At 33.5% G+C, this 13,281-nt stretch overlaps 1 protein-coding gene across 1 annotated transcript in view; it reads left to right on the top strand.

The window, feature by feature from the left end:
- The first annotated feature begins 2,969 nt into the window (after positions 1 to 2,969).
- LOC132558081 (tyrosine-protein kinase Abl-like) overlaps positions 2,970 to 13,281 on the top strand; it is a 66,419-nt gene continuing 56,107 nt past the window's right edge. Inside the window, exon 1 of the mRNA XM_060222609.1 lies at positions 2,970 to 3,159. Within this exon, the coding sequence (XP_060078592.1) occupies positions 3,057 to 3,159 (103 nt within the window). The 5' untranslated portion in view covers positions 2,970 to 3,056. The remainder of the gene's footprint in view (positions 3,160 to 13,281) is intronic.

Genomic DNA, 13,281 nt, shown 5'->3' with positions numbered 1-13,281 from the left:
TATTTTGAGATATTTCACCCTCTAGATTGCTCGCCATCTTTCATATTCGGCCATACGCGACATGTTCCTGGCAAAATTTTCTCCGGAAAACAATGATTTTCTCTTACACAGTACATAGAATATTATCCATAAACGTTGGAGATTTTGACTGTTGTCATAAAATGTGTTGCTGAGGTTCCTCAAACAAACCTTGAATGGTTTCTTAAAAATCGAACAATACTTGTTGATGCAACATTGTTTACTAGTTATAGTTAGACGGTAAGAAGTTACATTAAAGAATAGTTACCTGTAACATTAGATATTAGCGATCACGTTCAAAAGTTTCTTTTACAGTCAACGGTATAGGGAGTAGTTTGCACACTGACTTCAGTTAAGGACTTCGACACCAAGAAAAGAATGGTATTTGTACATATGGTACACATCAATCTTATAACTACTTAGTAACGGTAAAATGACACATATTATATGTTATGTACAATTAACGCCTGACTGGGCTGTGATAGGATGGAGCTTCTCAATGTTTAATTGTGACGCCATTAATTCATGGCGTTATATACATTGTGACGTCAACAAAGGAAGACACACGGAGGAAGATTACCGTCAATTTAGTATTTGGATTAACGCTAATGTTGTTTTCTCTTTAAATCGCAAAAACATATCTTTGTATTAACGAAATATCACAATATACTCGCTTTTATAGGATTTATAAAAATAATCCCGAATTTTCATTTCAAGGCTCAGTGAAATAAAAACAAATCTCAGACTCGTTTAATATGTTTTATATCAAATGAAAACTCTTCTAAGATCATCTGTGTATATCTATTTTTGCAAAGCTCCTTATTGTTATGCATAACCTTCCATAAATCCGTGTGAATTCCGTATTCCGTGTCTGAATGCTTAGCACAACACTCCTCCTCCATACATCAGTGTGAGTACCGTATTCCTTGTCCGAATGCTAAGCACCATCCACACTCTCCATACATCCGTGTGAGTACCGTATTCCGTGTCTGAATGCTTAGCACCATCCACACTCTCCATACATCCGTGTGATTACCGTATTCCGTGTATGAATGCTTAGCACCATCCACACTCTCCATACATCCGTGTGATTAAACATTGTGGAAAGGGTTTGAAGAAGCAATTCTTCGCAACATTCACTTAACAGGCCATCAGGTCCTGGTGGTTTACCACAATTCAATTTCCGTATAGTGCTACTAATTTCCTGTAATGAAATATGGACATCTAATTCTTTGAATGTAGTATCATTGTGAATAAAATAAACTTCGTCATGAAAAACGGAATCAGAATCTTTGTGAACAAAACACAAAAATTTAAAGTAATTATACAGTTGACTGCAGTTTTAAAAAGGCGGGGTCGCTTTCTTTTTCCCAAGGACCTTGGATCACATTTTCTCGAACATTCCAACATATCACCTTCGAAACTAAGATATTGCCTTTTTAACTTACTTTCCGTTATTTTATACGCCTTTTTCTTAATCATTTAAAGCAACTAAATATTGCATAGGCAGAGCTTTCTAACGATAATTAAATCAGGGTTTATCATCGGAACTAGAAAAGGTAGTGGGAATCCAGATTTACAGTTGTGTGTGGAAGGGGGGGGGGATAAAAGAATTCAACAAATTTACAAAAATCGACTTACACTAGTTACACTATTAGTAACTGTAGTTGAATAAATCTGCTGGAGATTAAAACGAATAATGTCCATTTTTATGTTGGTTGTTATTTCTTTTATCCAGCAAAACGAATCTGTTGTTTTCTGGGTTTTTTTAGACGTTTTTAAAAAATCAATATTTCCCTTCGTTTATGTCATAGTTATCATCGATAAGTTGTGTTAATTCCGTAACTGGATACTTATAGATACATCTGACGCTAGTCTAATGAGGTTGAGCTGTACGCGTATCTGGTTTTTTTTTTTTTTAATCATTTTTCTTTTATTAACATTAATATAAGCTCTAAGCAGGTCTTCCCATGTGTAATTTATGTATGTGTAATATTGTAGAATATTGAATGAAAATAAAATTGTTAAAACTAACATATTTCTAAAGACATGAAGAGTTTTATTTCACGATGTCTGATGTTTGTGAGTGTGAAAATACTGCACAGCACGACCTTGTACACGTCTTTACATTGAAGTGATTAAAGAAACGATTATCCGGATGCGTATCATATCGTCATATTTGCCTTTTTCTATTCAATTTTCGATAAATCTTTGTTATTTCTACGATACAATGCATTATTCGGTAAATTCTCTTATAATAGATGCTAAAAATTGTCATATCACAAATGGTTTATTTTTTCTTAGATGATATTTAGTGTAGAAGAAAAGCTTGCATTAGGCCTATATAATGCTTCTACATTTTCACTTGCTACTGATCTGTAATATTTCAATTGGCACTTCACATTGGCATTTTGTTCTGGTAAATTATTTCATTGTAGTTGACTTCTAATGTTTTTTCTAAAAGCTCACTTTAAATATATCAAAGTTATCGAATCGAGGAATGTGTATTGTAATTACGGACTAAGATAAAGTGATGCGCATGGAACTAAAATGCCGTGGAAACTCACAATTAATTTACCATAACTTAATGTTAGCAACGATCACAGTGGTTGAGCCAAACACATAGGTACAAAATAAGTAAATATATGTATCCATCTTTAATTTTTCCTCCTTCACGGATTGATGCGGTTATCAGCGTCCAGAATAGGCGTGATTCCGTTCTAAAAATAGCAATTAAAGGGTGTTTCCCCAAACAAAGCGTGCGTAAATGATCAGTGATGAGGTCACCGTCATCTGTCGGTGAAATTTACAACCTCGTTTTCGATGCGGAATAGACAATATGGCGGCCACCGAAAAGGGAAGGAAGTAGATCTGTGTCATTATATTTTGCCGCTGTGACGAAGTATATAACATTTATGAAACCTAGTGACGCCATTTATTGTACATCTTAGATTGACAGAGATGTAGTGAATCGTTTGTAAGCATGGTGCTAGGCGTAGGGGGTTAGAAATAGGTCTGAGACCGACGTTGTATGAAGAATGGGGGCTCAACAAGGAAAAGAGAATAAGACTGCTGGAAAAAGCAAAGGGAAACAAAAAGAACCATCCCGACCTCCACCGGGGACTTTTTTTGAGCCGGCTGGTAAGTATCACATCCGGATGCATGAGTGTTATAAGTGGTCGGAAATGGGCTCAGATGGTTGATATCTGCAGAGTTATGCGACACGAATGACATTAAATTTTTCGATAAATGATGATGATACAAGGAGTTACTATACATGTATGAAATGTGTTGGGTGATGAAAATAAACTGTAAGATGGGCATACCGGATGTATGTTATTTAACTTCTTTTACAGAGCACACCCGTGTAAGTCAATACATTGCACTGTCATTCATTTTCTTAGTTTCTTTGTTCACAAACTAAATTAGTGTTATACACTAACTAGTGTCATAGGTGTTGTTGTGTTGAAAAAAAAGATTTTGAAGGCAACTCTTGGAATTGTTATTTGAAGTTACAAAAAAGGTTTACAAAAACTTCCATCATTATACTCAAACTTCTTACATGCATGAGGTGTTAATGAAAACATCTATTCTCATTTTATGAATGACTTTGGGTATAAATATTCATGTTGAATCTTATTCTGTGTATCTATATCCCCACCTCCACCCCTTCATAAAAGGAATGTAATGTTCATGACACTTAGTTCATAGAAGGAAATGGACACTCAGGTCATAGAAGGAAGCCATGACTACCATCCTGAATACATATATTTTAGAGGTAGCTTTTAGTAGCAATATCATGATGAATTCCAACAAAGCTTGACCAATAGACAAACTTATTGATTTTAATGTATGAAGTGTGTAACTGTTAGGTACATATGGAATTGAAGTTAAACTGCATAACAGATATTTGAGAACTCAATACCTTGAAATATTTACCTTGTTCTAAAGCAGTGTTAATATTGAAAAAAAGCCTATAATGACTGGTACATGATTCAAACATTGAAGGAGAAGGCTTGGATAGGACTGCTGTAGTATTCACCAGTATAAAGGTAACTAGTCATTATTTATTGCAATATTTCTGCTAGGATTCGAACCCAGGACCTCAGGCTTACCAGTCTTGCACTCAGCTGAGTGAGCTTTACAGAAATTCTCTGTCTGCAGCCAAGCAGTATATATACTACAGTTAGTAATTTACCAGTGTTGCACATCCCACTTCAGGAAGTTACTCGTCCTTGTTGAGTTTCCAGGGATTACAGCAGTGCTTATAAAAGTAACGCTATTTCTTTATTTCCGAGTCTACTTGGGCACAATGTACCAGAGGCCATTATTTATTTTGATACCTCCTCTAGGATTGAAACCTAGGACCTCTAGTTTACCCACTAGCCAAGAAGTATACTGCAGCTAGTGTTTTACCAGGGTTATATAGATATTGTTACAAGATAAAGGCTTACTACATGCAGCGAGATGAAGAACACAGCATACAAATTAATGATAGGTGACACTGGAATGCAGCATGTTATAATGTTAAAAGGTAAAAATTTATAACTGAAAAAAAGTTTTTACATTTAAGTGTCAATGGACTGTAACCAATGGGTTAATCTCCTTTCTCAGTATATTTCATCCTGTGTTAAAACACAATTCTAGTTACAAAGGTTAAGTGTTCTAGCCAAGGTCAAGTATTGATGTGGATGACATTTTCATTTTGCACTTAAACTTTACCTTATTGTAGTACATCTGGGTTGTACTTAAAATTGGGTATGGAAATAAGCATCTGTATTATGAGTTTTAAGTCTTGCTAATGGAAAATATTTTCATTTACTGGGGATAATGAATTGCACAGGCCTTGTGCACAATGAAAATCAAAATAGTGTAGGAACTTAATGTTAAAGTAAATATACTATATTAAAATTTAGATAGTTGAAAACCTAGAAACCCCATCTGGCTCACAGTAATATTCTAACATTCAGTTTGCTTGGTAAGTTTATTTTATGTACCTGTAACTTTGGCTCTTAAAGATGTCAGATTATTATAAGCCAAGTAAATATGATGATTTTGTAATAGAATGTACTGACCATGTCAATGCAATGCAGTGATTGTTTTGACTCTGATATATGAATCCTGGACTTAAGGTTTTTCTCTTGGACTAGCTCAAATTTTGGAAACACTTTTCACATCTCTTAGTAATGTGACTCATCAAAATTTTGGATATAGTGTTCAGAACTGGCCTAAAAAAATCCTACAAAAGTTACTGCTGTATAATTATTTATTTAACAAGTTCAGAAATTTGATATGACACTAAGATGAGTGTCATTTGAAATTACTTATGTTTATCAATAAATAATAATTTTGATATGAAATGGCCACAAGTGTGACAGATTAACCAACAACATATTAGAATATCTTTGGACAACTTTTGAACTGGATGGCATGTTTTTTTCAAAGCCAAGATAAACATATGATGCCATTTATTGATGATAGACTATACTTGTGCTTACCTGATTACTCTTAATTTGTAAGCATAGGGCATTTTGTCACACTTTCAAGTTTCAAGGGATTATCACTGATGAAAAACAATAATTTCATCCTGAATATAAATTAAAGTATTTATTTTTTGTGTGTGTGCGTGTGTGTGTGTTTTTTATTGATTGCTTTCAATGTTATCATTTGTCTTTTGGAAGGGTCTTTAAAGGTATTGGAACATGTAACATTGAATGTCACACATTGTTTAAAAACTGATAATAGTGTTAGGCTCATAGTATGAGAAGGGAGGTCACTCATGTTTAGAAAATTGTTCCCAAATCTGCGGAATTATATTAGGCTATTTCTGATTGATTTTGAGTGTGCATTTTGAAACTTTGTTAATGATATTAATGAAATAGTCCTATCAATTAAAATGCATTCAACAAGGACAGATCCAGACTGTATCATTTTCCTTGTCATCATTAGAAGTATAAGAAAATACTGATTATTGAGTTAAGAGACAGTAAGGAGTTAATTTCATGTATAAGTCAGATGTTCGCTATTTTGATTTTGTCTGCCCGAGTTGAATTACTATGATTGTGGAAGACTTACGATACAGAGTTGCTCAATGAATACAAGTGTGTGTTTTATTGCACATGTAGTGTCTGTCCAATTATACACAGCTGTTGTAACAGAAATTAGTACTGTGTATATATGTAGGAAAAAGACATGCATATTGACAGAGCTGCTAGTCAGTGGTGTAGGGAAGAAGTAGTGTTACCATTCTGTATGAACGAATCAGCTATGACTGTACAACTCTATTTCTTTTGAATATGAAACTATAGTTTTGATCTCTTAGATATATATTTGCATATCCTGATAGTGTTGTACCAAAGATCAATTATAATCAATATCAAATGGAATAGGCAACCACTTTCCAACGATTATTAGATGCCAACAAAAATGATAATTTTTCAAAACCAGAAGTTTATATTCTACTTTCATTGTTGCTTTTAAATACAGTTTCTTGCCAGATACTCAATATATATAAAGTAAATATTTGAAAAGTGTTAATAAATGATGCTCAATGAAGATTTTCAAAATTTACATTTACAAAACTATGTATGGTAGAGCTGGCAGTGTATGATAAAAAAAGTGTCTTGTGATCATGGATGAAAATAACGAATGAGTGTGTGGAAAATACATACTTATTTAAGTAAATAATTGAAGGTTTACCATTGACAAAATAAACACGGATAAAACATCAGGTCACAGGCTTAATGATGATATATAGATATATATATATGTAAATTAAGGTTAGTGAGTTTTGCAGTGTTCAAATTTTACTGTAGAGGTACAATACTTGTGATTCGACATCTGAAAGTACGATTGTTGAACAACTAAATCCACTTGTATTTTCGTCATTTCATATTAGTCTAGTAAATGCATTTACACTATGCATTAATTCTTGTAATATTGAAATAACTTGAAATGTGCACCATTGCAAGCAAAGATTTACAAACTCATTTTGGTTGAAGCAAAACTGCTATTCTATCTTCGTGGTCTCTATGTGGAAGTTAAAGGCATAATTATGCTTTTATTTCTATCATGTATACTTTTGTATTTTCAAACAGGAATTTTTTGTGTTACCAATTTTAATTGGTGCATATATCATTGCTCATGATGTTACCAAATTGAAATTCTGAAAATATGCTGCAAACAAAATATGTAGTGGTGGGTATAATGTAACTTATCATTAGTTCTAATTTTAGAACCATATTAAACAGTCAAACAACATAGCTGTTATTCATTAATTTGAGAAATGAACAAAACAGATGTTTGAAGATTGTTAGTATTGTGCAACAGTGCTATAGAAGAGTGAAAACAAGAGATTTGGAGCAGTAATTCTAAATTAAAAATCGATCTGTTGTAGCTAACAATATTTTTACGAATCATGGATGTTGAAATCTTAACCAATTTCCAACACAATATCCCAACAATGAATGAAAAATCCTAACTATAGTAACTATCATAAAACCACAGAATCCAGATGTTGATGCTCCATCTTCAATGCTACATTTGTATATCCCAACAAGTTTCAAACAAAGGGGAGATAATCAAGTAGAGGAATAAAGCTAGACTTTATGAAAATTTAATTGGGGGCTTTTTGTCAGTCAAGGATCATTTTAACAAATAGGTGTCAGTAAAGTTACTAATATGTTATACTGTGATATAGGAATACAGTGTGCAAAATATTTTTAGTTTCCATGTCATACAAGATTGTTGATAAAACAAGTTTAGTTTCACAAGCTTCATTTTTCAAGCAGGGTCGTTGTGGTGATTCTGAGTTACTGCAGTCTCAAATGAAATGGAATTGAAATACAAGATTGTTTTATAGGATAGGAATAAATCCCTAATATGCATACTTCTAGATACTGTAGTCTATTGAATGCAATATGTAATCTCCCACACTCTGTCTCGGATGCAATGGTGTTTGTGATTTTTACGATCACATGATGTCAACTTCCTGGAAGTATATGTATGATCATGCTGTGCATTGGGGTATTCATATTCCTATATATACCCTAATCTTGAAATGGATCTGTTTTTTTTTCTCCATCTACTGCTCCAGGATATTATGGAACATCCATTATCATTCTTGTTAGTCCCACATGAGATGATGCTAACATTGACATTGCTGTTGTTGGAATGGTGGCTAGTCTTTTGACATTACAGCCAAATATAAATGAAGCTGGTGACACAATATTTTTCACAACCATATACACTGTGTACTGGTTAGTTATCGTAACACAATTTATATCATAAATCATAGATATCTTAATTTTGTATAACTTGAGGCGACTTTCATCAACAGCTCATGAATTGATCAAAGTGTGTTTGACCTAGCTAAAGTAGATATACATCATATATTTGTTTATATTTAGTTGTACAACATGGGAGAATGTGTTTTCTCCCTTACATTGCTATAAGTAGAAATTGTAATGGTGAAGTGTTTTGATAATGTAGCTTTAATATTGCAGTATGCATGCTTTAAAATGATACTGTTTCTTGTAATACTAATTCCATTAATTCAATATTCCATAACATTGTGATAAAATTTCCTTGAATATTACATGCAGACATGTTCATCAGAGTATTTGTTACCAAGTGATATAATTGTTATGAGAACTGCTGAGATAAATTTTATAATTTGTGATCCTCTTCGCTACTTTTCACTCTTCTTTCCCATAAAATTCCATGTTGCATCAGCGAAATCAATACTGTTGCTCAGTCCAGTTGATGTTTGGGATGGTAAAATGTTTTTTTGATAATCTGTTGATAAAAATGAATAGTCTTAAGATCTAACATGTTAACATGGCATGTTAATGCATTAAATGTGAAATTTGTGTGATGCATGCAATATTACATGCTTCTTATACGTTTAAGAAGTAACAGGGTCAGCTGTCTTGAAATTTGATGCAAATTGAGGGTCGCTGAAATGTCTTAATCTTGACATCAAAATTTGGAACAATTCTATGCTCCACCAGTAAAAACAGAAATGTATCAAAATTCAAGTTACCTAAAGCCAGAGGCGTGTAATTGTATATAATAATGCATTACACATTCTTGCTATGACTTATTAGCTTCAGTTAGCTTGATTTTTTATTTGAAGCCATTATTTTTGTAGCCTATTATTTTTACCTAGTGGGAGTGATAGTGTTGGTCCTTGTGTGGTAGCCTATGTCATGTTGAAGCCATTTCAATGTTTGCTTTTTCAGTTGATCCTAAGGACATGAGCCCCGACAGCAGAAAGGGGATGACAAAATCTGTTTATGGTATGCTGCTGTACCCACATAGGGTCTTTTCAATTGTTGCCTGTCATCAATCATGTAGTCTAGTTATTTGTTGTTTTATTATCATTTGTTTTTCATCCCCTCTCCCCAAGACTTATTTATTTTTTGGTTTTCAGCTTTATTTCGGGCTCATTTTGGTTTTTTCTTACACCTTTGTGATCTATTTTTGTTGTTGATGGTGATAGGTACTGTATACATGTATTTGTTTTCTTTAATCACTTTACATATTTTAATTACACATTGTATGACCTTCAATACAAGGAGAAGGCTTGGGTTGCTCCTAGAGTAATGATGCCACTTGGATTTTAATGATTGTCTTCAGCAATTTTTCATAATTAGCCACCAAGGTGATCCATTTGTTTTCTCCATCTTGATTGATCAGACCTTTGTTGTGATATTTTGTTGACATTCTAACCCGAGACATTTCAGGGCACAGTGTCTGATATGATGTAGAGTAATCTTTTCTAACTTGATGTAGGTACAATGACCGCTTTACCAGACTTAGGACCAGTTTTGTCATACATTAAACCTCCAAAAGAATCCCCTGTGGATTATTGCTTTTTGCCTGCATGTGTCTAGGACTAAGTATCACTTTCGCTATGGCCAATTGTAGTGACTGTTTTATTGTTTTGCTACCTGTATGTACACAGATAGGCAGTTTGCACACACATGTACATTTCAGAATAATTTTGATTTCTAACTCTAAGGAAAAGTTGAAGATACGTTTGACGTTATGCATAGTTCTATATAATGTAATAGTACATGAATATAAAACCTTTCAGATTCTCATTTGTGATATAGGATTAAATGTTACAGCTATCATCAATTATTTTGTACCATGTCCACTAAAATGGACTGGATAAGGTTTGGCTTCATCACATGGAGTCTGAGTAGGAACAACAGTCATTGTAGAGTGGCCTAGTATAGTATTTTAATTTTTGATCTCTCATTGCTGTTTCCACCTTGACATTATTTACCTTTACATATGGCCAGCTGATGAAAGTCTCCAGATAGATTGGATTCAGTTTTATAGACCTGTAAGTTTACTACAAGTCAGATAATCACAAGTTAATGATTAGTATGGCTTTTGTCATATTCTGTTTCACCTTATGAGAAATATACAGTAGTGCACACGAAAAGATCAAGAGTATTAAGACATTATCACTTTAAATATTGAACGCCGTGTGCAGAATTGATTGCATAGCAACATCACAATTGATTCTATGGAAATTTACAAATGGCAATCATAACATAAGGTCCTGACCATATTTTTGCGCAGAAAACTTTGGAGTCTTTCCATGGTCTCTTTAAACTTTTGAGAGCACCCCTTTGCCTGTCTAAGTAACCTTTTGAGATCACTCCTCAACCTTGTTGCATCTCATCCATTTATAAATTTCCCATGTGGCGCAGAACTTCCTGACAAGGAGCTGTATTTTGCTGCTTGATTGCATGCTTTGTTACAATGCTGTAGTATGGTGTAGTATTGAATGTGTAGCTGTAGCAAGTCTTCTTTCTCATCCTAGTATCAATTATTGTTTGTGTTGATTAAACATCCATTGTTTGATATAGCGTTTTACTCCTACAAACAGTTCCTTCTCTGATCAGCATCCCAACATTGATATAGACCGGATATTAAAATTGTTTTTTCTTGTAATTTCACATTGAAATTAACATTAGATAAATGGAACATGACAGTTTTCAAATAGTAATTTAGGGAGGTATGAGCCAATAATACTGTATCAATCAAAATTAATATTTTTCTATCATGCTTGAATGAATGATAGTCCACAGCATTAAACAAATATGGCCAAGTCTTGAGCAGAGCTTTGTGGTAAATCTTTTTCACTTAACAATGTTTTGTTTATTGTAATGTTATGCCATGTTGTAAGGTCAGTTTAATTTTCTAGGAAATGTGTAACTGACAGTCATACTCCTTCCAACTACACATTTTGAGAAATAGTGATATGTATTGTAAATGATAAAATTACCTCCCTTGAGGAGTGATTACCTATGACACTGTTATTGCCTTCTTTCCTTTCAATCCATGTAACATGTGACTCCTTGTAGATAGCTATTTTGGCCATGCCATTTTATATTTGATTGACATGTGTACATTACAAACAAAGCAAGTGGATTTCAGCTGCAATCTTCAATTACAATCACCATCACATTTCGTCATGTTCATGACATAAAGTGAGTGTAGTGTGATATATCACTAATTAAGATCAAGTTTAGGTCAGTGTCTTTGCACAGGCAATACATATTGTAGAAGTTCTTTTTAGTGGACTTCAGTGCTGAGATGGAGTAAACACTGTCAACAGATTAACAATCTAGTGTGTACATCATCACAGCTGAACAAGTACATGTCCTGCAATAGTGATGTTGGTTTTATTATGTAATTTGTTACTTGTGTATTTTTACACCCCAAAGAACAAGTCTGTTTATTTCCAGTTATCCCGTACAGAGCAGTAGTTAATTATGCTATAAGAAAGTTTGATAAGTAGAAATGAAGACCAATACAGGGTATGTGACTGTGTTTACCTAACAAACATTGGTTCTATGTTCTTATTTACAATATATCCAGAGAATTCCTTTCACAATCAGTAACATTTCCTCTAGAGTTAACCCTATCATGTAGTCAGTAATACTGTGGATGGTTCTTAGATCTGTCTAAATAATTAACCTAGTACAAGCCTAAGTAGTCTCATTCATGTGATGTGTAATATTACTTATTCATGTATATTGTTCACTTTTCATGTAAATTTCTCATGAAATCTGTCTTATACGAAATTCCTCGGAGAAGGACTATAGGTCAGGTTAGACAAAACATCAGAATACACAGTTATTTAGACATTATGTTATATATTGGATTAGATATGATGGCCTGTTAGTATTCAGGAGGTAATGCAGGTTTTATCCTATAGTGAAATATGTAAGACCCTGGCACTGTTAAGTCTCGAAAGGAAAAAGTGATGAGAGATATATGTATTTTTACCTTATATGGGAAATATATGCTGAGGGCTATTTTTTGGCCTCAAATTTTCATTTCTGCCAAGTGCTTAATTTGTCAAGAAAAAAAATCTTAAAACTAATTTAGATTGAAATAGCCAGCTTAGTCGATCTTTTATTTTGCAAAAGTTGAATAAACTGGTGAAGTACTGTGCTCAGTGGGGATTCTTTGTGTTTTATAGATTTTAGGCTCCTGGATTATACACGGTTTTGTTTACAAGATTACTGTAATGTTGCATAAGTATACATTAGTTATTGATTCTCATTGTGTTGGAAGGACAAGTGCTGATTTGGTATTTGATCTGTGGTGGAAATGATGAGGGTAAGTGGGGTGTGATATGACTTGTACCAAGTGTAATTAGATCAGACTAGCTGTACAATCTATAATTTCTACACTTCTATAATGGTATAGACAATCTATAATTTCTACACTTCTATAATGGTATAGACACTTACCAGGCATATTGAAATGATTAGTTTAAGCACAGGTGTCTTTCTCTGTAAATGCATCATGACATTTTCCATTTTGCCTACCATATAGTAGCCACTGATCAGACAAATAGCAGATGTCTATTACTTTCCTAATTACTGTGTTTTCCAGATTATAAGCCACACCTTTTCCCTCGTGGGCTAGGCATGGGGCTTAAATACTGATGCGGCTTATAAGTCGAGAGAAAAAAAAATTGTCAGGATGAAAAAAAAACAAAAAAAACAGGAAGTGTACCTGTACACCAGTACGAAACGGTACTGATTTTTTTTATGAGTACCTGTCTGTCACATGTTTGTGACTGAAACAGATTGTCTAGAACCGTCATTTGCAATTGAATACCGGATGATTTGAAGATTGAAAAATTCTTGTGGATTTAATTAATTATACCTTTTAATATGAATGACAATAATATCGTCAGCACTTTATTACTTGGAAGCCATATTGCAT

Source organism: Ylistrum balloti, unplaced genomic scaffold, assembly GCF_031769215.1.
Source record: "Ylistrum balloti isolate Yb309-2 unplaced genomic scaffold, AGI_CSIRO_Ybal_v1 Utg369658, whole genome shotgun sequence".
Classification (NCBI taxonomy): Eukaryota; Metazoa; Mollusca; class Bivalvia; order Pectinida; family Pectinidae; genus Ylistrum; species Ylistrum balloti.
The sequence above is the reverse complement of the archived record's forward strand: the minus strand, read 5'-3'. Positions and strand labels throughout refer to the sequence as shown.